This window comes from Lates calcarifer, linkage group LG18 (assembly GCF_001640805.2).
Source record: "Lates calcarifer isolate ASB-BC8 linkage group LG18, TLL_Latcal_v3, whole genome shotgun sequence".
NCBI classification, from domain to species: domain Eukaryota; kingdom Metazoa; phylum Chordata; class Actinopteri; family Centropomidae; genus Lates; species Lates calcarifer.
Window position 1 is genome coordinate 330,178 of NC_066850.1, and position 23,814 is coordinate 353,991.

General features: G+C 45.0%; 1 protein-coding gene across 9 annotated transcripts in view; it reads right to left on the bottom strand.

The window, feature by feature from the left end:
* Window positions 1-4,093: 4,093 nt before the first annotated feature.
* The window catches only part of LOC108882420 (filamin-C), a 38,559-nt gene continuing 18,838 nt past the window's right edge, over window positions 4,094-23,814 (bottom strand). For 2 of the 9 annotated variants that reach the window (XM_018674911.2, XM_018674909.2), the window contains 36 exons: window positions 23,688-23,801; window positions 23,439-23,582; window positions 22,590-22,713; window positions 22,342-22,502; window positions 22,171-22,261; window positions 21,917-22,086; window positions 21,719-21,836; window positions 21,314-21,576; window positions 20,622-21,219; window positions 19,386-19,559; window positions 17,809-17,971; window positions 17,543-17,703; window positions 17,300-17,467; window positions 17,050-17,173; window positions 16,815-16,971; window positions 14,736-14,925; window positions 14,618-14,641; window positions 14,152-14,399; window positions 13,049-13,141; window positions 12,342-12,441; window positions 11,982-12,122; window positions 11,633-11,761; window positions 11,101-11,274; window positions 10,692-10,853; window positions 10,210-10,413; window positions 9,955-10,107; window positions 9,178-9,300; window positions 8,766-9,026; window positions 8,049-8,318; window positions 7,821-7,958; window positions 7,609-7,724; window positions 6,412-6,544; window positions 6,009-6,185; window positions 5,703-5,921; window positions 5,374-5,580; window positions 4,094-5,281 (listed from right to left, as the gene is read on the bottom strand). In XM_018674911.2, coding sequence (XP_018530427.1) covers window positions 5,094-5,281; window positions 5,374-5,580; window positions 5,703-5,921; window positions 6,009-6,185; window positions 6,412-6,544; window positions 7,609-7,724; window positions 7,821-7,958; window positions 8,049-8,318; window positions 8,766-9,026; window positions 9,178-9,300; window positions 9,955-10,107; window positions 10,210-10,413; window positions 10,692-10,853; window positions 11,101-11,274; window positions 11,633-11,761; window positions 11,982-12,122; window positions 12,342-12,441; window positions 13,049-13,141; window positions 14,152-14,399; window positions 14,618-14,641; window positions 14,736-14,925; window positions 16,815-16,971; window positions 17,050-17,173; window positions 17,300-17,467; window positions 17,543-17,703; window positions 17,809-17,971; window positions 19,386-19,559; window positions 20,622-21,219; window positions 21,314-21,576; window positions 21,719-21,836; window positions 21,917-22,086; window positions 22,171-22,261; window positions 22,342-22,502; window positions 22,590-22,713; window positions 23,439-23,582; window positions 23,688-23,801 — 6,180 coding nt within the window. In that variant the 3' untranslated portion in view covers window positions 4,094-5,093. Of the gene's footprint in view, window positions 5,282-5,373; window positions 5,581-5,702; window positions 5,922-6,008; window positions 6,186-6,411; window positions 6,545-7,608; window positions 7,725-7,820; window positions 7,959-8,048; window positions 8,319-8,384; window positions 8,507-8,765; window positions 9,027-9,177; window positions 9,301-9,954; window positions 10,108-10,209; window positions 10,414-10,691; window positions 10,854-11,100; window positions 11,275-11,632; window positions 11,762-11,981; window positions 12,123-12,341; window positions 12,442-13,048; window positions 13,142-14,151; window positions 14,400-14,617; window positions 14,642-14,735; window positions 14,926-15,734; window positions 15,852-16,814; window positions 16,972-17,049; window positions 17,174-17,299; window positions 17,468-17,542; window positions 17,704-17,808; window positions 17,972-19,385; window positions 19,560-20,621; window positions 21,220-21,313; window positions 21,577-21,718; window positions 21,837-21,916; window positions 22,087-22,170; window positions 22,262-22,341; window positions 22,503-22,589; window positions 22,714-23,438; window positions 23,583-23,687; window positions 23,802-23,814 lie in introns of those variants that run through there. The other 7 variants (XM_018674912.2, XM_018674910.2, XM_051077753.1 and 4 more) reach the window with 6 other exon arrangements.

Consider the following 23,814-nt stretch of genomic DNA (forward strand, 5'->3'; position numbering starts at 1 on the left):
TTACCATTACAGCAGACTGCAGCATCCATCTCCTGCCTGAGCCGGGGGGGGGGGGGGGGGTCACCTGCTGACCTCAGACCTGAATTCAGAGGAAATTTATCATCAGAGGTTATCATTAATAATTTAATAATATTAATAATATGAATATTTGATGCTTTTCACTTTAAAGTACAGTAGTGACGCTGCACACAGTGTGACACTCGTGTTATTTCTACACAGACTGAGCTGATGAGTTACAGTGAAATGACACGTTCAGGTCACGTTCGTCAGAAACGAAACAAACTTTTTCTGTCAAAGCTTTTTATCAGAGAAACATCACAGTGTTTTTCCTGCTTTTAATTCAGGGATGAAAAGAGACGAACGGGGGGGGCTCACCTGACCAAGGACACTCTCTCTCTCTGCATCATCCATTACCTGCAGTGGACAGGCTGTAATGACTGAGACACAGAGGACACACACACACACACATTATCTATAATGTAATGTTCCTCCCTGGGGGTGTGTGTGTGATGTTGATGACAAACTAAACTCTACTTTTAAAGCGACATCAACTCTCCTGATGATGATGATGATGATGATGATGATGATGATGATGATGATGATGTGTGTGTGTGTGTGTGTGTGTGTAGGAACCACCAGGATCTAAAAAAAAAGCTTCAAACTGGATAAAATGTTGATTTGTTGCTTCAACATGAAAACAGAGGATCTGAGGTTTGAAACTTGAACTTTCTACTTGATGAAGCTGAGAGTTATCCTCACTTTAAATTAATTAAGTGTCTTTGTTCTCGTCAGTCGAGCCTCGTTCTAATTAGCGTGTCAGTAATCAGACAGAGATGGAGTAATTGTAAATGATGGATCCTGTAGAGCTGTGATTGGAGGCTGTGATCACAGTGGAGCTGATCTGAGAGCAGCTGTGACAGCGTCCTGTCCTGTTGATGTTGGTCGTGCAGACAGAGGCAGTGTGAGGTCCTGGCTGATCCTCTCTCTCTGGGACTCAGTCGTTGGTTCACAGCAGCGTTTGGCTCCGACTGAAGAGTCTCTGCTCTCTGGAGTTTCACCAGCTTTGTTCACCTCTCTCATATTTTAACACGTTCTCTCTTTGCTTTTGGACAAATTTAATCCACTGTCAACGTCCACCGACAAAAACAGGGATTTAACCTGGAGCTGCTGGAATACCACTGCCTCCATCTGTTAGTAACACACACACACACTGACAGATGGAGGCAGTGGTATGGTGGTACTGGTTAAATCCTTGTTTTTGTCAATGGAGTCTGGTGCTGGTATATAGAGATGTCTGTGGTTAATACAAAGCTCTGTCTCTGTGCTGTAACACCATGAAGGATCAGATCAGAGACTTCAGGTTAAAAACCCTCATAGTAACCAGAGGTCAAAGTTCACCTGTATTATTCCTCACCTGGTCTGAAGATAAAAACAACTGACGCAACTCTGACGAGAATAAAAGAGGAGGAGGAGGAGGAGGAGGAGGAGGAGGAGGAGGGTGTCGTCTCCTGGATTAGAAATCCGGCTGGTTAAATTAGGAGGGAATATATTTAGCTCCCGCTGCCCCATCAGCCCGTCAGCCCCCCCCCCATCTTCCCTCTCAGAGGCATTAATTACAGCCGTCCACTCAGACTAATAATACCTCACTGATGCTGGAGGAGGAGGAGGAGAGGAGGAGGAGGAGGAGGAGAGGAAGAGGAGGAGAGGAGGAGGAGGAGAGGAAGAGGAGGAGAGGAGGAGGAGGAGGAGGAGAGGATGAGGAGAGGAAGAGGAGGAGAGGAGGAGGAGAGGAGGAGGAGGAGGAGAGGAAGAGGAGGAGAGGAGGAGGAGGAGGAGAGGAAGAGGAGGAGGAGAGGAGGAGGAGGAGGAGGAGGAGGAGGAGAGGAAGAGGAGGAGGAGAGGAGGAGGAGGAGAGGAGGAGAGGAAGAGGAGGAGGAGAGGAGGAGGAGGAGGAGGAGGAGGAGGAGGAGAGGAAGAGGAGGAGAGGAGGAGGAGGAGGAGGGGAGGAGGAGGAGGAGGAGAAGAGGAAGAGGAGAGGAGGAGGAGGAGGAGGAGGAGGAGGAGGAGGAGGAGGAGGAGGAGGAGAGGAAGAGGAGGAGGAGGAGGAGGAGGAGGAGGAGGAGGAGGAGGGAGGAGGAGGAAGAGGAGGAGGAGGAGGAGGAGGAGGAGGAGGAGAGGATGAGGAGGAGGAGAGGAGGACGGACTTCCTGAAACAACACAAACACATCATCATCATCATCATCATCATCATCATCATCATCATCATCATCATCAGAGCAACAGGCTTTTTGTCTTAAATTCATTGATTTCTGTTCATTTGTTGTTTGTGTCTTTTTATGTGACTTTTACTTTTGAAAGCTGCTGAAGAAATAAACTTCACTCACTTCCTGACGTCAGGTTTCTGTTTCTGCAGCAGGAGGAAGTTTCACCTGACAGGTCACCTGATGGGTCACCTGACTGACCATTAGAGCTCAGAGTCAGAGTAGAAGTGGTTTCTGTTTTATCTGTTTTTACCTTTTCACTGTGTCTGACTCACCTTCGTTAATCACATCAAGAAGCTCTCAGTCTGACAAACACTGAGAGGAGGAGAGAGGAGGAGAGGAGGAGGGAGGAAGGAGGAGGAGGAAGAGGAGGAGAGGAGGAGAGGAGGAGGAGAGGGAGGAGAGGAGGAGGAGAGGAGGAGGAAGACAGGAGGAGGATAGGAGGAGGAGAGAAGAGGAGAGGAGGAGGAGGGGAGGAGGAGGAGGAAGAGAGGAGGAGGAGAGGAGGAGGAGGGGGGGGGGGAGAGAGGAGGAGGAGGAGGAAGACAGGAGGAGGATAGGAGGAGAGAAGAGGAGAGGAGGAGGGGAGGAGGAGAGAGGAGGAGGAGAGGAGGAGGAAGAGAGGAGGAGGAGGAGGAGAGGAGGAGGAGGGGAGGATAGGAGGAGGAGAGAGGAGGAGAGGAGGAGGAGGAGAGGAGGAGGGGAGGATAGGAGGAGGAGAGAAGAGGAGAGGAGGAGGAGGAGAGGAGGAGAGGAGGAGAAACAGAGGGAGGTTAAAAACGTGTTTATCAGTGGATCTTTGAGGTTTTCTTTTAGTTTTAGTCTCTTTGTCTATTTTCAGCCTCCAGATGTTTTTTTTGCTCCTGATGATTAAACTCTTTGTTTTGTCTCTGTGTTTCTCGTCAGTTGAAACATTAAAGGACTGAAACTGGTTTTATTTCTTCTGAACATGAACCTGCTTCAGTCTGATGAGTGTCTGCTGCCCCCTGCTGGACACTTCACTTCATCTCTTTAAGATTTCATGTTGGATTTTAAATTTTCATTTACTGTCAGGTGAAACTGCAGCAGTTATTATTTAGAGATAAATATTAGCTGTTTGACCTTCATATAACTCACTGTTTCCAGAGTCAATCTGCTTTTTAATTTAAATTTTTACAGTCGCTCATTTTTATTTTTATTTCCTCACCAGAGTTTTTGGCAAAAGAAATCAAATCAGGTTGTTTCACATAATCTCTGTCTGCGTTTTGTTTCAGATCTTTATACAAATGATTATCTTTATATATGATTTCATTAGATAACATTAAACTTCCTTTTTCTTGTCTTTCCTCCACTTTCTATTGTTTTCTGCATATTTTATTGAACAAAGTTATTTTTTCATTGAGCCTTATTTTGTACTTTGACCAGAAACTGTCATTTGAGCTGAGCTGCAGTTTAAACTGCACAAAGGTCACGAACATTAAAGTCATCCTCGTTCTCTCTGATGGTGAGAAATGTTTTACAGTCACATCAGGAAAATCTTTGAAGGAATCCAGTTTCTACAGGAACAGAGATAAATAAATACCAGAACCTGAGAAGACCTGGAAAGACCCAAACTCATCATCCTCATGTTTCAGACACAAGGACGAGGCTCTGACAGCGAGGGGAGGGAGAGAGGTCCCAGGACGGTGGATGGTCCAGAACAGAGAGTCTGGCGGAGGAAACAGGGAGGTAAAGCCTGAGGGAACAGAGTTAGAGAGATGCAGTGGTTTACAGGAATCTCCTGAACTCTGAGAGCTCAGGGTGAAACATCAGGTCTGATCACACTGTAAATCTCCGGACACCAGACGAGCAGCAGCAGCAGAGATACGCTTTAATTATGCCTGCACAAGGTTAACATATCAAACTGGTAAAATTTATTTCATTCATCCATTTCTGATACAAAATCACTATAAAATGTCACTCTGTAATACTGTGTCATCTCCTGTTGTTTCATCATTCACAAAATAAACTGATTGTCTCACTGCTCATCCTTCCTGTGGTAAAAAACAAATCAGCCTCTCTTCTCAGTAATAAGACCATTTTCTGTCAAAGAAAATAAAAAGAGGAAACAAAAGGTCTGAGAATAAATAAAATGAAAAGCAAAGAGCTTCTTAAAGTCACAGCACAGTTTGTCCTGATCCTCCGACGTCACCGCAGCTTCGTCACACAGGTTCCACCTGAAACCAGCTGCTCACAAACATCTGCATCTGACAACACAAACATCTGCTGAGTGGTTTTATCCAAATCATTAAATTCATGAAAGGACGATCGACTTTCACTTCACTGAATCTGAATCAACCTCCTCGTCACCTCCTCGTGGCTGTGCGCCTCCACCACAGTTACAGTTAGTTAGTGATGTGTTCAACAAGGTCACAGTGACTTTTGACCTTTGACCACTAACATTTAACCAGTTCATCTTTGAGTCTTTGAGTGCTTGAACCAAATTTGAAGAACTTCCCTCGAGGTGTTACTGATATCACGTTCAGGAGAACAGTCAGTCCACAGTGTGGTTTAGTATCAGTCCACGAATGTTACATTCAGATTAAACTAGTTAGACGGTGGTTCTCATTCATTCAGCCTCTCTGCACCTTTCAAATACAAATCTGACAGGATGAATAACAAACTAAAGCTGTGGTCTAATGCATGTGATTAGCAGTGAATATAAAACTGTCGTGTTGCTGTAGACAAAAGAAACAGGATGATATAAATGAGAACTTTGGCACAAAGAGTGAAAACAGTCCCCAGGTGAAGGTCTTCAGTGCATCATGGAGGAGCTGCAGAGGAGGGACGGACATGAAGACAAAGAGTTCAGGTTTAAGGGACGGTGACGTGGAAGGGACTGCCGGGGACGTTCTCGTCCCCCCATTTGACGATGAGGATGTAGCTGCCCTGCTCTTTGACGGTGTACGTGACGTTGTACATCCTGTTGCCCATGTGTTTGACGTACACCTCCTCGCAGGGCGTCTTCGGCCCATGGACGCCCACCATCAACATGTTGGTGCCTGTAGAGTTGAGAACAGACATCAGACCAGTTTTATCTTCATGACACACAGAGAAACTCATTTCTGTCTTTGTGTGTGTTTCATGTCCTCACCTGCTTTGCTGCAGTCGACTGTGAACGTGTTCTTTTGACTAACGAAGGCCTTCGATAGGCCGGCGCCTCTGGAGATGACTTTACTGGCGTCTGAGGAGAATTTGGGTAAAGAGGCGAAGGCCCCGCCCATCACTGACGACTTGGTGACAGTTTCCACGAGAACAGATGACGTTTCGTGCAGACTGTGGCCACCGGACAGACGAGGTCCTGCAGAGAGATTTAAAGAAACGTGAGCTGAAGCTGATGCTGCAGAGGTCCAACACTCTGCAGGTCTTGGGTTAAGGCTTGTACAGAACTCCAGTCTGTCAGTGTGGTGTTCGTTGACCCACCTGAGACTTTGGCTTTGAAGGGGCTTCCTACAATGTGCTGGGGTCCTCCATACTTGATGGAGATCAGGTAGTTTCCAGGGGCCATGGGGGTATAGGAGACCTTGTAGCCCTCAGGACACTCCTGACAGTCCATTTTCACTTTGGATGGCCCGTCGATGGTCACAGACAGAGCTCCTGAGCCGGCGTTACAGGTGTTCACAATAAACTCTGACGCCACACCTGAAGGAGGAGACCAACAGCCATTAAAATATTCTTAATCTGATGATTCAAGACTATAAAATTAAGACGTTAGTTGTTCGTGTGTACCTGTGGTTCCTCCCTCCAGTCCCGGTCCGAATGCAGACACCATGCCGGGATCTCCGTCCTGTCCCGGTTCTCCCACTCGGATCTTGAAGGGGCTGCCTGGGACATGGCTGCCGTTGAAACGAACATCAATAGAGTGGACGCCATTTTCTCTTGGGATGAACCTGATGGCGTGCTGATCTGTAGAAACAATGAAGAGGACAATGAATCAGACTCATAGATCATCAGGATCAGCATCTATGTAGAGTCGGGTGTCATCTGCAAAGAGATGGACATTATTATTGTGCTTAGGGGTTATGATGTGTAGAGGTAAAATAAAAAACTAAAAGGTCGTGGTTTCAGCAGATATGGGCCCTTTGACTGGGACCCAGAGTTGAGCCCTGTGGTCCTCCATGTTGGATCTTACCGCTGTCCATCTCAGTGATGTAGCACTCCTCTATGGCTCCTGATGGTGTGTGGATCTTAGCATCGATCAGCCCTCTGGCTCCATTCAGCTGCACAGCAAAGGAGGCCTCCTGCCCCACTTTCAGACCCATCTCCTGTGGGAAAGAAATCTGTTAGCCTTACTGTAAATGAGCATGCAGGTTAATATAAACATTTTCTTTGAGTGTCTGACATTTTAGATGGGACGTGTTAATTCCCTTTTTACAGGTATTTACATATAACGTAAAACCCAAGTGTTTCACATCAACATTTTTAGAACAATCTCAGCTTCATCTGTCCTGAAGCTTCTGTTTGTCCTAGAGCAATGTGCAAAGGCAGAATTTGATGAAAATTTAAAGTCTGATTTTTGACATTTTTGAAATCTTTGGTGAAAACACACTTTTACTTGTGGATGATTTGTTTTGGTGCTTGAAATGGGTTTGCTAAAGTCTTTGCTTCACAAAAGTAGTGGAATATATGAATAAAATAGTAGATAAGTGCATAAATATGTCTAAAGTAAAATGTAATATGGTTTTTGAGCAGAGGAGCTGTGTGTTACTCTACTTTCACGGACAAACAAATCCACCACTGATGCACAGAGAGAGGCAAAGCTCATGTTCTTTGTGCTCTTTCTCAGCTGTATTATTGCAGATTTATGAATAAAAACATCAAGAATTATGTGGATATGGACCAGCGAATTGATAGCTTACAGTAATTCCTGGGTTGTGTTTGTTTATTTAGTTATTTTTCAGTCTTGTTTGTGACGTCAGTTCTTCCATCTCATCAATTTGAAGCCAGTTCTCTGCTTATACTGTTATTTACAAGCAACTGTGTTTTTTGCAGCAGCAATAAATATTATCAGAGGATCTCTCATTTTTACACAAAGCACAATAACCTCTAATTTAATAAATTATCAAATTTCCCTTGTGTTTGTGTAAATGTGGAGCATGAGAGGACACACAAAGGTCAGAGGTCAAATACACAGAGCAGCAGTTACAACAGGAGCAGATACATTTACACACTCGTGTCAGTCAGACACTAATAATAAATCTATTCATAGGGAATCTAAATGTCACCCTTTAATATAGCCGATGACACATTAGAGGGTTTAATATGGAGGGTTTACTTCATGTCTGTGATCTCAGCTGCTTCGTCTGATTTAACGTTGGTGTGTTCCCACCTGCAGGCTGGTGATGGTGAGGCGGCGAGCGTCGTCCGACAGTGTGGCGATGGGGACGATGAACGGGGAGTCTGGGATGTGTTCGTCGTTGAATTTTATGGAAACTTCATAATCACCTGGAGAAGAGACAGAAGAGCAAATGGCCGACTGAGAATACGAAAACTTTTTATATTGTCGTATCAGATAAAACCTGTGCAGGATTCAGAGCTCACCTGGCTCTTGAACCACGTAGGCCACTCCACAGGATCCGTCCTTCCTGTCCTCAAAGGTGATCTCGGCCTTGCTGGGTCCTTCCACAGCAATGGAGAGACCTCCAGCTCCGGCCTCTCTGGTCCAGATACTGAACTCAGCTGAAACACACCAAACATATCACACATTAAACTTAAACTGCCAACATATACTGACAGAAAAAGAAGCAGAATGAGATGTTTCCAGCTCACCTGGGATCCCTGCCACTCCTCTGTCCAGTCCGGTTCCTCCTGCTCGGACCTTGTGAGCCCCTCCCTCTCCCAGGGGCCCCACAGTGAACTGGAAGGGGCTCCCGGGGACGTGTTGGCCGCGGTATTTAACATTAACGGTGTGAGGTCCCATCTCCTGAGGGATGAAGCGGACGCTGTAGGTGCTGTCCTCTCCTCTGATGATCTCTGCGTCCTCCGTCTTCCCTCCAGGACTGGTCACCTGAGCCGTCATCTCCTGGTTACCTGCCTCACCTGATTAATCAGACGAGAACTCAGTCTCTGGATGTCAACACGCACAAAGACGGCATGGATCACACACTGGTTAATATCTCATTAATACACATTCCCAGATAATCTGAAAGACTTGACATTGATGTGTTTCTGCCATATTGTTAGTTGATCAGAATGTTTGTGGACTGAGGACAGATCAGATGATGACTCTGCTAACAGGAAGTGAAGAGAAAAATAGACAAAATAACAGAGAAATCTCAAAAAGTTACAGTCGAAGTGAAACCTACTGCAGCATCATGCAGCAGGTTTCTGTCAGATCCAGTTATGACATTCACATGCAGCATGAGGTTAGAGCTCCAGTTTCCAGTTTGATGTCCACCCACATGCAGAAACACAGAACCTGATGAAATCTCCTGAGTTAGATTTGAAGTAAAGTTAGAAACTGCACACACACTCGTCCACACACACCGTCCTGCAGAGGCGGGCGGCTGCCGGCCGGCATGCCGCCGCTGAACCCGCTCAGACTCTCACGTCCCAGAAAGTCTCCGAACACGTCCCTGAAGGGGTCTCCTCCGACCTGTGTGCTCTCCTCCACCCGGACCTCCCTCTTCGTCTCTCCTCCTCGGGTCTTGCTGATCTCTGTCCTCTCGGTGCGAGTGTAGGTGTGACTGCTGCGAGTGAACGTCCGAGTCAGACGCTCCTGAGCTGAGACCATCTGAAACCAGTTCCCTGAAAAAGCCAGGAGGAGAAGCGGGGGGGGAAGGAGGAAACGAGGAACAAAGAGAAGGAGGTGAAGAGGAGGAAGCAGGGAGGATGGGTGCAGACAGGAGGAGGAGGAGGAGGAGGAGGAGGAGGAGGAGGCAGTGATGTCACAGCTCACCTGGGATTTTGAGGTTGAGGTCACAGGTGCTGCCCACGGTGGCGATGGACGGGGCTTGACGTCTCCTGGTGATGCTCTCCTTCATCCGACCCTCGCCGAACACCTTCACTGTGAACGGACTTCCTGTTAGGACAGAAAATCATTTAAAGTTAAAGTGAAATTTGTCTTTCAGCAAAGTGAAATACAAATAAAGAATAAACATTAAAACCAAGCTCGGTTTTACTTCATTCTTTAGAAATGAATCAGTGACTTTTCCTGAGTGAACAAACAAACAACAAACATGTCAGCCAAATAAAACCTGGCAGGAAACTTCAGACAGCTTCATTAAAAACTGTTGTGAATCTTCTCTGTATTAAACTTCTGCAGCTGCTCCTAAAACATTTAAATTGATTCATTAATTCAATTGTTTCCTGAAACAACAGTATCAATAAAATATGGTGGAAATGTTGCTTTAAATGAAGGAATAATAAACAATGTCAAACACAAGTAAAACAAAGAGCCTCCTGGAAAATCAAATGCCTGTTGAATTACTTTTGTCTGGTCCCAGGACTGAGAATAAATAACAGTGAAAGCCCCAGCTGACTGTGATGGATTATGTATCTGTTGCAAAATGTAACTGTGTAAGTTGGTTTTCATAAAACTGTATTAAACTGAGCGGCTGCCAGGAAAGTTGAGATCAACCATCTTTCTGGTGAAAGATGAAGCTTCAGTAAAATAAATTCTGGTGGAAACACATGAAACCACAGGTGTGTCCCTGTGCAGGCGTCTGGTTGGTACCTGGTACGTGTTGGTCGGCAAACTTGATGTTGATGATGTAGTTTCCAGGTTCAGTTGGACAGTAGGTGACTTTACAGGTCCCGTCCTCCACGTCCTCACAGTTAATGTCCACTTTACTGGGACCCTCGATGGACAGACCCAGACCTCCATAACCTGTCCGTGAGGAGGAGATGATATTTGAGTTTCACCTTCATCATGAACAGAAATCCTGTCATTTTCCTGACCAATCCAGTGAATATTTAGTTAAACTCTCACCTGCGTTCCTGGTGTCGACGATGAACTCGGCGACCTCGAAGGTGTGTCCCTCCACCAGCCCCTGACCGTAGACCTTCACCTTACTGGCGTCTCCAATCTCTGACTGACCCACCATGATCTTAAAGGGACTGTTGGTCACATGTTTCCCATTCTTCTTCACACTCACCACGTGTTCACCCACTTCCTTTGGCGTGAATGAGATACCTGCAGGAGAAACGCGTCAGTGGCAGGGAGTCACTGCTGATTATTCATTTCAGGCTGCATCTTGGATAATTACCACTTTTATGTCTCCAAAGATAACCACTTTACGTTAGCATTTAGGTAATGAGGGTGGACAAAGAACAACAATGCTAGTCTCAACTTAGCGTTATTGTTAGCTCCTTTAAAGAATTTACGTTACATTAAGAGTGCTTCTCACCACATAGAAACAGTCTCAAACCTTCTCTTGACTAAAACCTGACCTGAGAGCAGTGAGAACTGACCAATGTGTCTGTTGGGAAGCCTCTTCAGCAGACATGGCTCCTCATTTCCAGAAGGCGCTCTGATAGTCGCCGTCAGACTGCTCAGGTCCGTCTCTGTGATCTTCAGGGAAACATCTGTTGAGGTGCCAACGTTGAGCTGAGACGTCCTCATGGAGTCATCACCTGCAGGTCAAACGCAACAAAATGGTCTTACATATCTGCTACAGTTGTCTGAAAAGAACAGTTAGGATTGTTAGGACTTCACAAGAAGATAAAACAGAGTCGTCGATATACAGTGAAATCCAATGATATGCCTACATATTACTATGGAGAAGCATTTATAAAGCAAATAAAAGAGCTTCTAAAAGCTGAAAGGATAAAAACTTAGAGATGAAACCCACTAAAACAAAGGCTCCATGAGTTTTATTACCAGTGATCTTGGCGGTGAAGGGACTGCCGGGGATGTGTTTGTCATCAAACTTGACAATGATGTTGTAGTCTCCAGGTGCAGTGGGCAGGTAGGACACGGTACAGGTCCCGTCTTTGTTGTCTTTACAGCTGATTTCTGCTTTAGACGGACCCTCCACAGCCAGAGAGAGGCCACCTGCACACAGAGAAACACCTGAAGGCTGGTCCCTGATAACTGCTTCATAAATTCTTCCCCTGCACTGACTCTACCAGATGAACCCACCTCTGTGCTGAGAACTCCCTCTGGTTAATAACAATACTGAGTTTACTCACTGATCATATACGCCCACTTCTACTTCGAGGTAATGTCAATGAAACTTCCTGTGGATTTTTCACATTAAAAGCATACCGGAAGCTTAAAGGTAGCGACAAATGACTGAGAGAATTAGTGCTGTGGAAACTAACAATCAATTTATCAACTGGAAAACAGAAAAAGAGAGACATTTAAAACATCATAAAAAGAACTGAAGTAAAACAGTTCCATGTATTGTTACCTTCTCCAGCGTCTTTAGTAACGATAGTGAAGGTGGCCGGTCTGTTCACGGTGCCGTGGCTCAGACCAGGACCATACGCTGTCACGTGACCACTGTTAATGGCGTCAACATAGAACTGAAGAGGACTTCCTGTAACAGAGGAAAACACAAGAAACAAACTCTGCATGAATGTGATGGTTTGAAAGCGTCAGGACATCATCTGGTTCATCCTGAAGTCAACCTGTTCGCTGACGATACTCAGCTCTTTGCTGCAGAACACACAGACCTCTGATATGAATCAGTCTTTGTTGTTGTGATACTGCTCATGTGTACTGAGTATATATACTGAGTAAATATATTTTGGGTTTACCTGGGATGTGGTTTCCATCATATTTGATGTCCATCTCATGCAGACCTCGTTCAGTCGGGGAATATTTCACTGTGACGGTGCCGTCCTTATTGTCGGTGATGTGAGGACAGGCGGTTCGACCAGACGGCATTCGCACTTCACCTGGAAAACAAATCAAAAAATGAATGTGTCCTACTAGCACATATTGTTTGTGCATCCAAAGCCTGATATATCCTATTACAGAGCTGAGACACACTCTGTTGGTTTGGATCTGCTCATGGGATTTGTTGACAATAATAAAACTTCAGATTGAAATGTGACTGGGTTTTCTATCAGCAGTGCTCAGTTACATTACCTGAAATCTGTTTAAAAGGATCTTACCTGTGATCTCTCCTTTCTGCACAGTGAAGGGAATGACCAGACTGAAGGGGCGGAGCATGGGCTCCATCCCATCCACAGGGCTGATGGGATCATCGGTGGCCTAAACCAGAGCCAGAGAGGGGGGTTTTAGTGTCACCATACTGGGAACTCTGGGAAATGAGCCAAAGAAAGGAGGGAGGAGGAGGCAGCACAGCAGGACTGTAGAGAGGCCCAGAGACTAGTTTATAGGGAGACAGACCAGATTGGTCTGAGACTGGACTATAACCAGTTTGAGAAAATGTAATTTTTATCTGTTAAATGATGGAAATGAAGTTGGTTCATAAACAGATGCTTGACACTGTACAGCGTTCCCTGCAAATAAAATAAAATAAATGAAGACAAAATAAAACAGAAATAAACAACGAATATAAACCACCACAAATGATTAGAAAACGTGCAACTGATGAAGTCAAACATCTGTTTGAAATCTGTTAGTTATCTGGTAGAAGTCAGTGTTAGTGAAACCAACCCCCCCCAAAGAAGCAGACATGATCGTGCAGATTAAACATGCAGCTCCATGCTGAGCCAGAAAAATCTATATGTGAATCTGGGTTGGTATCGACTCTGAAAGGTTCCAGTGATGTGACAGAGACTGATCTGAGAGCAGTCTGTATGAAGAGCTGAAAGCAGTAAAACATAAACAGTATATTCAGTATAATGCTGTGTACCCATTGAGGGGAGAAGCCCACATAGGGAGAGTAGGGCTGCTGTAACTGAAGCTTGTCACATGGCTCCTCTATTATTGGGACCGTGTCACTTGCCTAACAGGGAACAAGTACAACCTTTAAAAAACACACACATGCACAAACACAACTCTAACATCTGCTCATTGTTTTCATGTTTGCCAGAAGGAAGAACATCTCCTGAGATGTCTCTGTATCAGCTGATCTCAGTAAAATGTTTGGTCTCTTAGTTTATTTGAAAAGATGACACCTGAACTCCTTAAAGAATGGTGCATGATATCCCTGATAATTTACACATTTATGTGAAATATTTGACTATATTTGACTAATGTCAGGGCTCTGGAATATGTTCAGCTGCTAATTAATAAGATTTTAGAGGATTACGACTCGACACTAACAGGTTTACCAGATCTGGAGTCTTCATGCATTTTCTTTTAAATCTGTTTATATGCAAAATAACATTATATTCACCCCTTAAATGAATCTGCACATTCTGGAGTTCATCCTAAATTTAGAGATAATTAATGGATGAACATATTCAAATAGATTTTTCGCCACAGTTTAAGGATTCATTAAAAACAAAGAGCCTGAAAACAATGCTTTAACCGTGAATACAAAAATTAGGGTATAAATTAACGGGTAAGAGTTCTGCCCATTAAACTGCACAGATAATCACTTTAAATACCTTAACCACATCATTAATAATGATTTAATGAGTGTCATTTTGTAAGGGCTTAGTTTAATGTTTTCAGTGTGTTTTCAGGAGTAAATGAAGGATTAACTGAGGTTGTTTCATTGTGACGAGTGGCAAACATGAAAGTACACCGAGGTAATTCTCAGTTATAGAAGACACAGTGCTGTTAAAGATCTGTTGTATTTCTGTTAATGTTTCCATTAGAATATTAGATTCAGTGGTTCCCAAACTGACTGGACTAAAATGTTTTTACCATTGTCTCCTTTACGTCTCTAAACAACCACTGATTCTTGAGCGTTTTATTGATCTTTATCTGAAGCAGTAAAATGATCCTGTTGTTCCAGATTGAGAACCACTGACCCCCCCCGCAAGTCTCTGCAGGTCCCTGACTCACCACCACGTGGAAGGGGCTGTTGGGAATGTGTTCCCCTCCAAACCGGATGGTGATGACGTATTTCCCAGGCTCGGGGGCCGTATAGTAAATGTCAAACGTCCCATCGGCATTCTCCACCACATCCACGTCCAGCTCCGCCCCGTCAGGAGTCGACACCTTACAGGTGACTTTACCTTTCCCAGCAGCCTTTGCATCCACGGTGATGACTGTCTCCTCGCCAATCTGGATGGTCGGGCCGATACCTGATCCTGACAAGACAGAGGACGAGTCAGACGCAAGGAAAATCATCCTGACAGCTGATTGATAAACAGAATGATGACTGAAAGTGTTGCAGCCCAGTTTACATGAATCCTTATGATTAATCACATGACAGCGAGTTCGCTCTGGTTGTCACTCCCCACCTGCCCTACCTGGCAGGTTTGGTATCGTACATACAGACCTACAGACCCGATTTATCAGAACTCACCCAGTCCGTGTCCTCCAATTGACACTGTAGGAAAACAACAACACAGTCAAAGATGCTGTGACTGTTTCAGGTGGTGAAATCTGATTGGCTGACAGAGCAGCAGTGGGCGGAGTCTGACCTGTGACCAGACACTTGCTGGCATCCCCGCTGGGCAGGGCGTGGATTCGGTACGGCGAGTACGGGATCTCGTCTCCTCCATATTTGATGGTGATGGTGTAGCGTCCGGTCATGTCTGGGACGTAGGACACTGTGTATGTCCCGTCTCTGTTGTCCCGGATGTTCGCCTTCTTGGGTTTTCCCTCCGGATCCTGGAGACGGACAGGAGGTCAGTGGACTGTCTGGGTTTGTGTTAAAATGTTTTTGAAGTTTCACTGAAGTAAAAACAACATGAAGTGAAGTGCTGACATCACTGGTCTCCGACCATCCGCCATGTTTAGTCTGATGAGTTCTGAGTTCTCATAAACTCTGCTGGTTTAAAGACCGGTGGTGTTCGCAGCACTCACGTGTTCTGATCATGTGTTTTCATCTTGTTCCACATCACACAGGATCTAATTCTACCAAGTGCAGCGGAGGAGGGTGGAGGGATGGATGGAGGCAGGTTTACGAAGCACTCCGGTTAGTGGAGAACTAAAAACCACATCGGCCTGTTAGCTCATTAGACAAACTGAATGGAGGTCAGTCCACATGGAGACCACAGAGGGAGGAGAGAGGGGGAGAGGGGGGAGGACAGGTGAGGACATAAAATCTAAAATACAAACAGGAAGGTCATTGTTTACAGCTTGAAAAAGGATTTCCAGTGTTTTTAAATGCACAATATCCACAAAGTTAAGGAGCTGGAACGTATAAAAAATTGACTGGTAGATTTAAGGTAACCAGCTTTATGTATTAATGTGATCGCTCTTTTCTTAAGTGTGTTTTCTTAATTGTATATATATATATGTATATATATATGTGTATATATATAGTTTCATAAACTCTTTAAATTTCAAAAGCATTTAAACTTTAGGTTTATACTTGAGCAACATGAAGTATAAGGTGCAGAAGGGGTTGGGGAGGTGGGGTGGGAGACGTGAGACGAGGTGAAGCAGGGAGGGAGGTGAAAGAGTGCAGGCCTTACACAGCCTCTCTTTAGAATACTGAAGGGGATGGTTTTCTTTACTATATGAGACTCCCACACCCTCCTGCCCCAGTCCTCCACAAACACAGAGGCCTCTCGCCTGCACCCATCCGGACCCTGCAGCAACAGCAACCAGCCCCCACCGAGGGAGGGGGGGACAGGACGTCACATGGAGAGTTTGAATCAGGCGTTAAAAGAGTCAGAGACACAGAAACTGTTCAGAGAAGATCAAGAAGCTGACGCCTCCATCACCTGGTTTAAACTGTTTACTGATGACTGCAGGACTGGAGGCTTGGTGATGTACGTCACATGTTCTTACATTAGTCCCTGATTCACAGAGCTTTACCTCCACTCAGAGAAACCAAAACCGGATGTTTTACCTGGTATCCTGCAGTTTCCTCCTGATCCCACAGCCGCTAGAAAGTAACTAAGTACATTTACTCAAACATACTCCTCTACTCTTCAGAGGCAAATATTGCTCTTTTTACACCACTGCATTTATTTCTTAGAATCTCTGAGTTAAACAGTTACAGACACAAGGGTAACACTTTATTTTCCAGCTCATTTCCTGGAAACTTTCCTCATAGTTTCCTAAAACTTTCCAAGAAAGTCTGACACAGTTTGGTCCTAATTATAAAGGAAACAGAGAAAGATGTATTTATTAAAATTGAGCTTTTTTTTGGTTTGTTTGTATTATTAGTAAAACAAGGTCAGACCATTACTCTCAGATAATGTTCATATATGTCTTCAGTTCTATGAGAAGGTGTCAGTTTTTAACAGATTATTAACACGAAGAGGAAAAACCTTTCATCTGGTTGTTATACTACATTTTCACAGTGTAATATAAAAAAACTGAACAGAATTATCACAAGTCATCCAAAACTATTTTTATCTCCCCGGTTAAATAAAAAGTCATCTGACAACTCTGCTCTCAGTCGATGAACAGTGTGAAAGCTGCAGATTTACTTCACTAAAACTTTGTTTGCTGTATCCTTGATCCAATTATCATTCTCACACCTCCTCCCTGAACCTCACGGTTTATCGCAGGTCTTTGTTACATGTTTGGAAAGGAAGACTCACCAGTATCTGGACCGTGAGCAGTCCCTCTCCAGCGTCCCGGGCGTCAATGGTGAACTCGACCGGCAGACTGGCAGGAACCCCGGACGCGTTCAGACCTGGACCACTGGCTCGGACTTTACTGGCATCGTGAGCCGGCAGCGTCTTGATCTTGAAAGGACTGAGAGGAGATGGTTTGAGAGGTTAGACCTGGACCAGGACCAGGATCGGCTTACAGACCGATCTCTTCAGGACTGACCTGCGAGGGACCTCCTGGTCAGCATATTTCACGCAGACCGTGTACGGGCCGTCGCTGGCCGGAGTGTAGTTCACCGTGTGTGTGCTGTCACCATTGTCGGTGATGCTGATGGGTTCGGCCACACCTGAGGAAAAACCCAAAAATGTGAACTTTGTCCCTGGAGACAGTTTGAGTTTTGGACCAGGACCAGGGTCCATGGAAGACTCTCTCAGGTATAAGAAGACAGATCAAAGTTGTTTTCTGGTCTTACCTGTTGGCCCATAGAGCTGGACTTCCAGGGGGGCCACTCCAGCCTTGCTGCTGTCCACAGTGAAGGTTTGAGGGACGTGAGCTCTGACTCCACTTCCCAGTCCAGGACCTGAACACCTCACCTTACTGGGATCCACCAGCTCTCGAACCGGGACCCGAAATGGACTCCCTGCAACACAAACAGTCCGGTCATTACCCAGTCCCACAGGTCTGATCCCTGGGTTTACTCAGGTGGATCTGTTACCTGGGATCGGGAGACCTCCGAAGGTGATGTTAACGTCGTACTCTCCAGGAGTAAAGGGGATGTACTCCACACTGCAGCTGCCGTCTTTGTTGTCCTTACACGACATCTTTGCCTCAGATGGACCCTCGATGGCCAGACCCAGACCCCCGGTGCCGGCACCCCTGAGAAAACAAGGATGGGAAATAAGAGGAAAGGACTGATGGACCAACGGGAAATTTCAGGTTTGTCTAAAATTTATGTTGCTTGAAGTGACACACTGAAATCACCTGGTCTCAACAGTGAAGCGGTTTGGTTTGTTGACCAGTCCTTCCTCCAGACCCGGACCGTAGGCTCGGACTCGACTGGGATCACAACCCTCAGTCACAGAAACCCTGAACGGACTCTTAGGGACTGAGACCTCATCGAACAACACTTCAATCAGATGTAAACCTGCAGACAGAGAGAGTCAGAGATGAGGGTCAGATCCTCTGTGTCTTTGCTCAAAGGACTCAGGTTTAGAACTAGCAACCTTTCATGTCACAAACCTAAAAGTGTGTATTTTTGTGTATTTGTGTTTCAGACTGACAGAAGACGATGTGCCTTTAAAATACCAGACCTGCTGATTATTTCTGTCCCACAATGCAGTGGGCTCCAACATGTCACACATTACTATCAGTGGAAAACCATCTGCTGCAAACAGACAGGCTGCAGCTATTAATACCATCACTTCACCCCCGTCCTCCCCCGTCCTCCCCTGTCCTCCCCCTCACTCTGCTGCTCTTTCACTGTCACTGACTCCACTCATTCATTTTAACTGACAAACTCTACATTTATCTTTATAAACAGTTTATGTTACTGAATCCTTAGCAGCTCATCTCTGTTTCTTTTGTCTATAAAACTTTATTAGTTTGAAACTACAGAGCTGCTCATTGGACAATTAAAAATACAAAAAATACTAAAAATAAAACACCTGTACTATTTAATTTGGGTTAAATTACCTTGAACAATATACCATGGCTGATATGAGGCGTCCGTGTTTGTTTCTTCTAGATTATTAAACTTCAAACTACAAAAACATTTCCTCAGTCATAATCGTGACATGAATGTTGACCTGAATGATATTTACAAGTCAGAAACTAATACTGACAATAACTGTTAATATAGAAAAGCAGCTTTAGGCTCAGGTGAACTTTTTGGCTTTAAAAATGAAGCAAAAGCATCTTGATTGCCCCCTGGTGGCACACTGACATTGGCCAAAACCAAAACAAGTCAGATAAATTTTTCTAATAAAATATAAAATCAAACAAAAGTTAGTTTCTGTCATTTTAGGCAGTAGCATTTAATATAATTATAGGAAATATATTTATCTACTTCACTGCTAATATCACTGATCAGCTCATAAAAAGTTTTTCAGAGTTAAGTTGTTGTCTGGTGTCAGTTTGTGTATTTAAACTCCTGTCAGTCACTTTGGGAGTGGCAGCAGTTTTTGGTCTTCAGATTTGAATTGTGACAGTGGGAAAACATTTGTTTACATCTGCCTGAGTCTGACTAATCACTGTTGTTTGGATCTGTCAGATTATCAGATTAAGAGTCTTAAACATGGTGAAATCATTCTGCAGCCGCAGGTTTAACGATGCCTCCTCCGCTTTACTGTGGCAGAGGGAAAACAGGAGCTTAATGAAAGCCACAAGGCATTTTCCTTCACAATTATGATGTGTTGCTTTGGAAAAACAAACATCCACAAACCAGCAGCTCCTCCCTCCTCCTCCACCCTCCTGTTCTCTGTTTGTGTTGATGAACTGTGGTGAGTTTGCTGACTGCAGCAGTTTCAGCTCCACATGTAGTCTAGAGTCTGGATCCTCACCGTCCTCGTACGGCGTGTACTCCACTCGGTACATCCCGTCTCCCTTGTCGGTGATGTAAGCGTCGGTGTTGGCGCCTGACGGGTTGGAGATGCAGGTTTTGATTTGGCTGCCGCCGCTCTTGTAGTGAGCCCGGGCGTCCACAATGAAATGTGTGGTCACTTCCCTCAGGACACCTGCGGAGAGGAAACAGAAACATGAGCAGAGAAGAATCAAACCTCTCGTTTCTTTTTCTGAAACACAACGAGAAACCTAAACTGAGAGTCTCAGCCACAGACAAACTTACTTTGTACTGTGTGTTGTCCTTCAGTCTGTTTGTGTTGTTTTGAATTGTCCAGGACCTTTATTTACCTCCACTGCAGGAGGCATCAGGCCTTTATTTCTAATTTCCTCTGATCTGTGTAATCGGTCATATTTTAGTGCAAAGCCTGGTTTGATTGGCCCCTGTTTGTCCTGTTAAAGTTACTGGATTACACTGTGAATACATCAGTAGGAATCTACATTATATGACAGGCTGCAGGAGTTAATCCACCCTGTGTTTGGGAACTGTTACTTTATTGGTTTGTGTGTCGGCTTTTAACTGACTGAGGAAATACAGTAAATCAGTCAGGAAGGTGTTTGGTTTTTTTCTGCAGGGGAATGATTCAGTGATTCACCATTTTACTGCTGATTGATTGTTACTCCTCCAACACCACATGTGACTTCACAGCAAAGTAGGAACAAGAAGCAGCAACGTATTTGACATAATATTTAACTATGTACTTATTTTTTTATAACTTAGGGTTAGGGTTAGTTGGGAAGCGTCCAGAGTTTGTTTCAGCTGTAGTTTATGGTTTGTGGAAGTGATGGGGGAGGGCGTCTCATTTCTTGTTTTCTTCTTGTTTATAGATTTTCTGTTCTCTCACTGTGTCCTTACATTGTTTTAGTTAAATCTCACAGCAACATAATGAGAGCTCAGTCGACAGAGCAGTGACTGTGCTGCTGAGAGTTTATTAACTGTTAAAATTGACTCTGGAGGAGGCCTGTAAATAAACCACTGAGAACTGACTCCAGATCAGATCTCACCCTGACACTGGAAACTATGGCTCAGCGACGTGTCTGAACCAGACTGCAAGTTCTTGATCTTAAATAAGAAGTTATTAATGACTGGTTTTATTTTAAGTTGTTGAAAAGAAAACAATAAAACGTATTTTCTTCTGAATCTAGGTTTGATAAAATCAAACAAACTCCAGTCTCACCTCTGGGTTCGACTCCTGGTCCGTAGATCTTCACCCCGCTGGTGTCGACGGCTGGATCCACCTGCAGCCGGGTGGGGAACTTGGGCACGGCGTGTCCTCCATATTTGATGGTGATGGTGTACATGCCGTGGAACTGGGGGATGTAGGTGATGGAGTAGGTCCCGTCGCTGTTGTTCTGGACGTGAACTTCGGCCTTAGCCCCGGAGTCCGAGATGATCTCGATGGTGAGCTCGGCCTCTCCGGCTTTGGAGCAGTCCACCGTGAAGGACCCGGCCTCGTTGACTTTGCCTCGCTCCAGGCCGGGGCCGCTCGCCGTCACCTTGGTGGGGTCGAACACAGACTGGACCGCAGCCTTGAAGGGGGAGCCGGGAATGTGTTGGTCTGCGAACAGGATGTTGATGGCATACTCTCCGGGCTCGGTGGGCAGGTAGGAGACAGAGCAGGATCCGTCTCCATTGTCCTGACATTCGATCTTGGCCTCGCAGGGCCCCTCCACCGTCAGGCCCAGACCACCGGTACCGGCTCCCTTTGTGTCGATGGCGAAGGGGGCCGGTTTACCTACAACACCTCCCTGAAGACCTGGACCATAGGCTCGCACCTGGAGGGTTCAGGTAAGAAAAACAAAGGAAGCAGTTAACGATCAGTCGAAGGTCGAAGGAGTTTTCTTCTTCTTCACTGTAAACCTGACTCACCTTCGAAGGGTCGGGGGGCATCACACCCTCCACGGTGAACGGACTCCCTGGGACCGGGTTCCCATCATAGCTGATGTCCACCCTGTACGGTCCCTCCTCGGGGGGGATGTACTTCACCGTGTGGAGCTCGTTGGCCGTGCCTGACTCCAGCTTGCAGGGAATTGGTCGACGGGACGGCGAGGTGATCTTTACGTCCAGTTTGCCCTGACCTCCAGCTCCCCGGGTGCTGACGGTGAACTCCTGATCCTTCCCAACGTCCACCTCTGTGATTGGTTCAAACAGATACAGGTATGAAGGTTCAACAGCTGCTGGTAGTAATAACCAACACAAACTGAACCGCAACGATGTTCTCTCATTTCCTCATGGTTTCAAAATAAAGCCTCAGTCAGACTCAGAGGAACTTACTGTTGTTCAGGCCCTGAACTTTGACCTTGTTGAGGTCCAGAGGGGGGGCCACGCTGATGCTAAATGGACTTTTAGGGATGGGGTCTCCTCCGTGACAGACAGTGATGGACATGTTCCCCTGAAACAAACACAGACCAGAGTTAACTCGGCTTCACCACATGTCGTTAACAGCGCGATGACATCAGAGTGTGATGTCACCTGTTGGATGGCGGTGTAGCGGACGGTGTAGGAGTAGTCGTGGTTGTCGATGATCTCAAAGTCTCTGACGGCTTCACCTTTGGCTGCTGCGGTGAAATGAACCTCAGGTTTGGCTTTACCGGCTCCCTTTGTGTAAATGGTGAAGTGAGTGGGTTTCCCCACCTCAACACCTGCAGAGGATCATGGGAAATAATATCAGCATGTCAGGTGGAGGCTCAGACAGGAAGTGAGATTTTTATTGTCTTTTTTCTCACCTGTCTTGTTGAGTCCAGGTCCCTCTGCTCTGACTTTAGCTGCATCATGGGAAGGATCAACCTTTATTCTGAAGGGGCTGATGGGGATTTCCTGTTTGGACATTAAAGGTGAGATTTAGTGTCTCCTCTCACCTGAGTGTGTCATTTACCTGTCTGTCTCTGTGCTCTCACCTGATCAGCGAACAGCACCATGATGGTGTACTGTCCTGGACCTGGAGGCATGTACTTCACTGTGAACGTGTCATTGTCGTTTTTAATTATGTCGAAGTCGATGTCGGCCTCAGCGGGTCCGACCACACCTGGAGCACATTTGATTCCGATGCTAACGTCACCTGCAGGTAAAACAGACCAGACACTTTGTTTTTAGAGAGATAAACAACATGAACCAAGTCTGATTCTGGACCAGAACCATGTCTGACCCTGTCCGGCCTCGCTGCAGTCCACAGTGAAGTAGGTCGGCTCATTGGCCTTCAGTCCGGTCTTCTCCACACCTGGACCGTAAACCTTCACGTTCTCTGGATGGCTGCCTTCTCCTATAGTCACCTGATCAATAACAGTTAAACATTTATCAATATCAATCAGCTGCATCAGTAAAAATGTAACCACCTACAAATGAAACTCAGTTTTATGTTTACATACTGTTTGTCTACAATATTTACACTAGTCTCACTAGTCTTTCTTTTTTCAATTAATAGATTTTCTGGTATTAAACTGTTGCATCTTTTTATATAAGTTTAAATCTAAAAGCAAACAGTGCAAAAAGTATTTATTACAAAAAATATATGCTAAAGTTTATGTTGAATTTAGGTCTAATTTAGATTTTACAGGTATACTTGATTACTGTAACAATATATTTTTTATTTTCATAATATTCTACCCAGATGTTTCACTTCTATCATTTTTTTAAAAATCATTTTTGTTTTTTAACTACATCTTTTTTCCTTCCTTTCTCCAGAGATGTCAATTAAAAGCATCATTAACTTCTTGTGAAAACATTTCACCTTCCTGTTTAATTCTACATCTTTTCCCTCTGGAGAACCTCAGGGTTATGTCCTGGGTCCTCTGTAATTCTGTATTTACATATATCTCTCACTGATTTGCCAAATAAACAACAATAATTTTTCATCTTAATTTCTATGTTGATGATATGCAACTGTGTATCTGTGAAATAAAATCTTTTAAACAATAAAAACAGTACAGTTTCCAGCTGAGTTTTGCTTTTTGCGTGACGTGTGAATGTTTGACTGAATAAGAATCCTTTTATTTACCCTGAAGGGGCTGTTGGGGACGTTGACTTCGCCCCAGGTGATGATGATGGTGTGTTTGATGGGTTTTGTGGGAATGTAAACACAGAAGTAGGTGCTGTCTCCGTTATCAGTGATCTGTATGTCGATGGGAAAACCTTCTGCGTCCTGGAAACACCAACACAGATTCACTCAGCTAACAGGTCAGGTCAGTGTTACAGAAGAATGTAATTTGTAGATCCTGAAACCTTCTGTCAGATGTTGGATCCTCACCTGAGCGTAGAGCTTCAGCTCTCCTCTGCCGGCTCCGTGGGTGTCGATGGTGAAATCAGCAGGTTTGTTGACAATGCAGCCAAGAGGCTCCAGACCAGGACCGAAACACTTCACCTGAAGAGGCCAC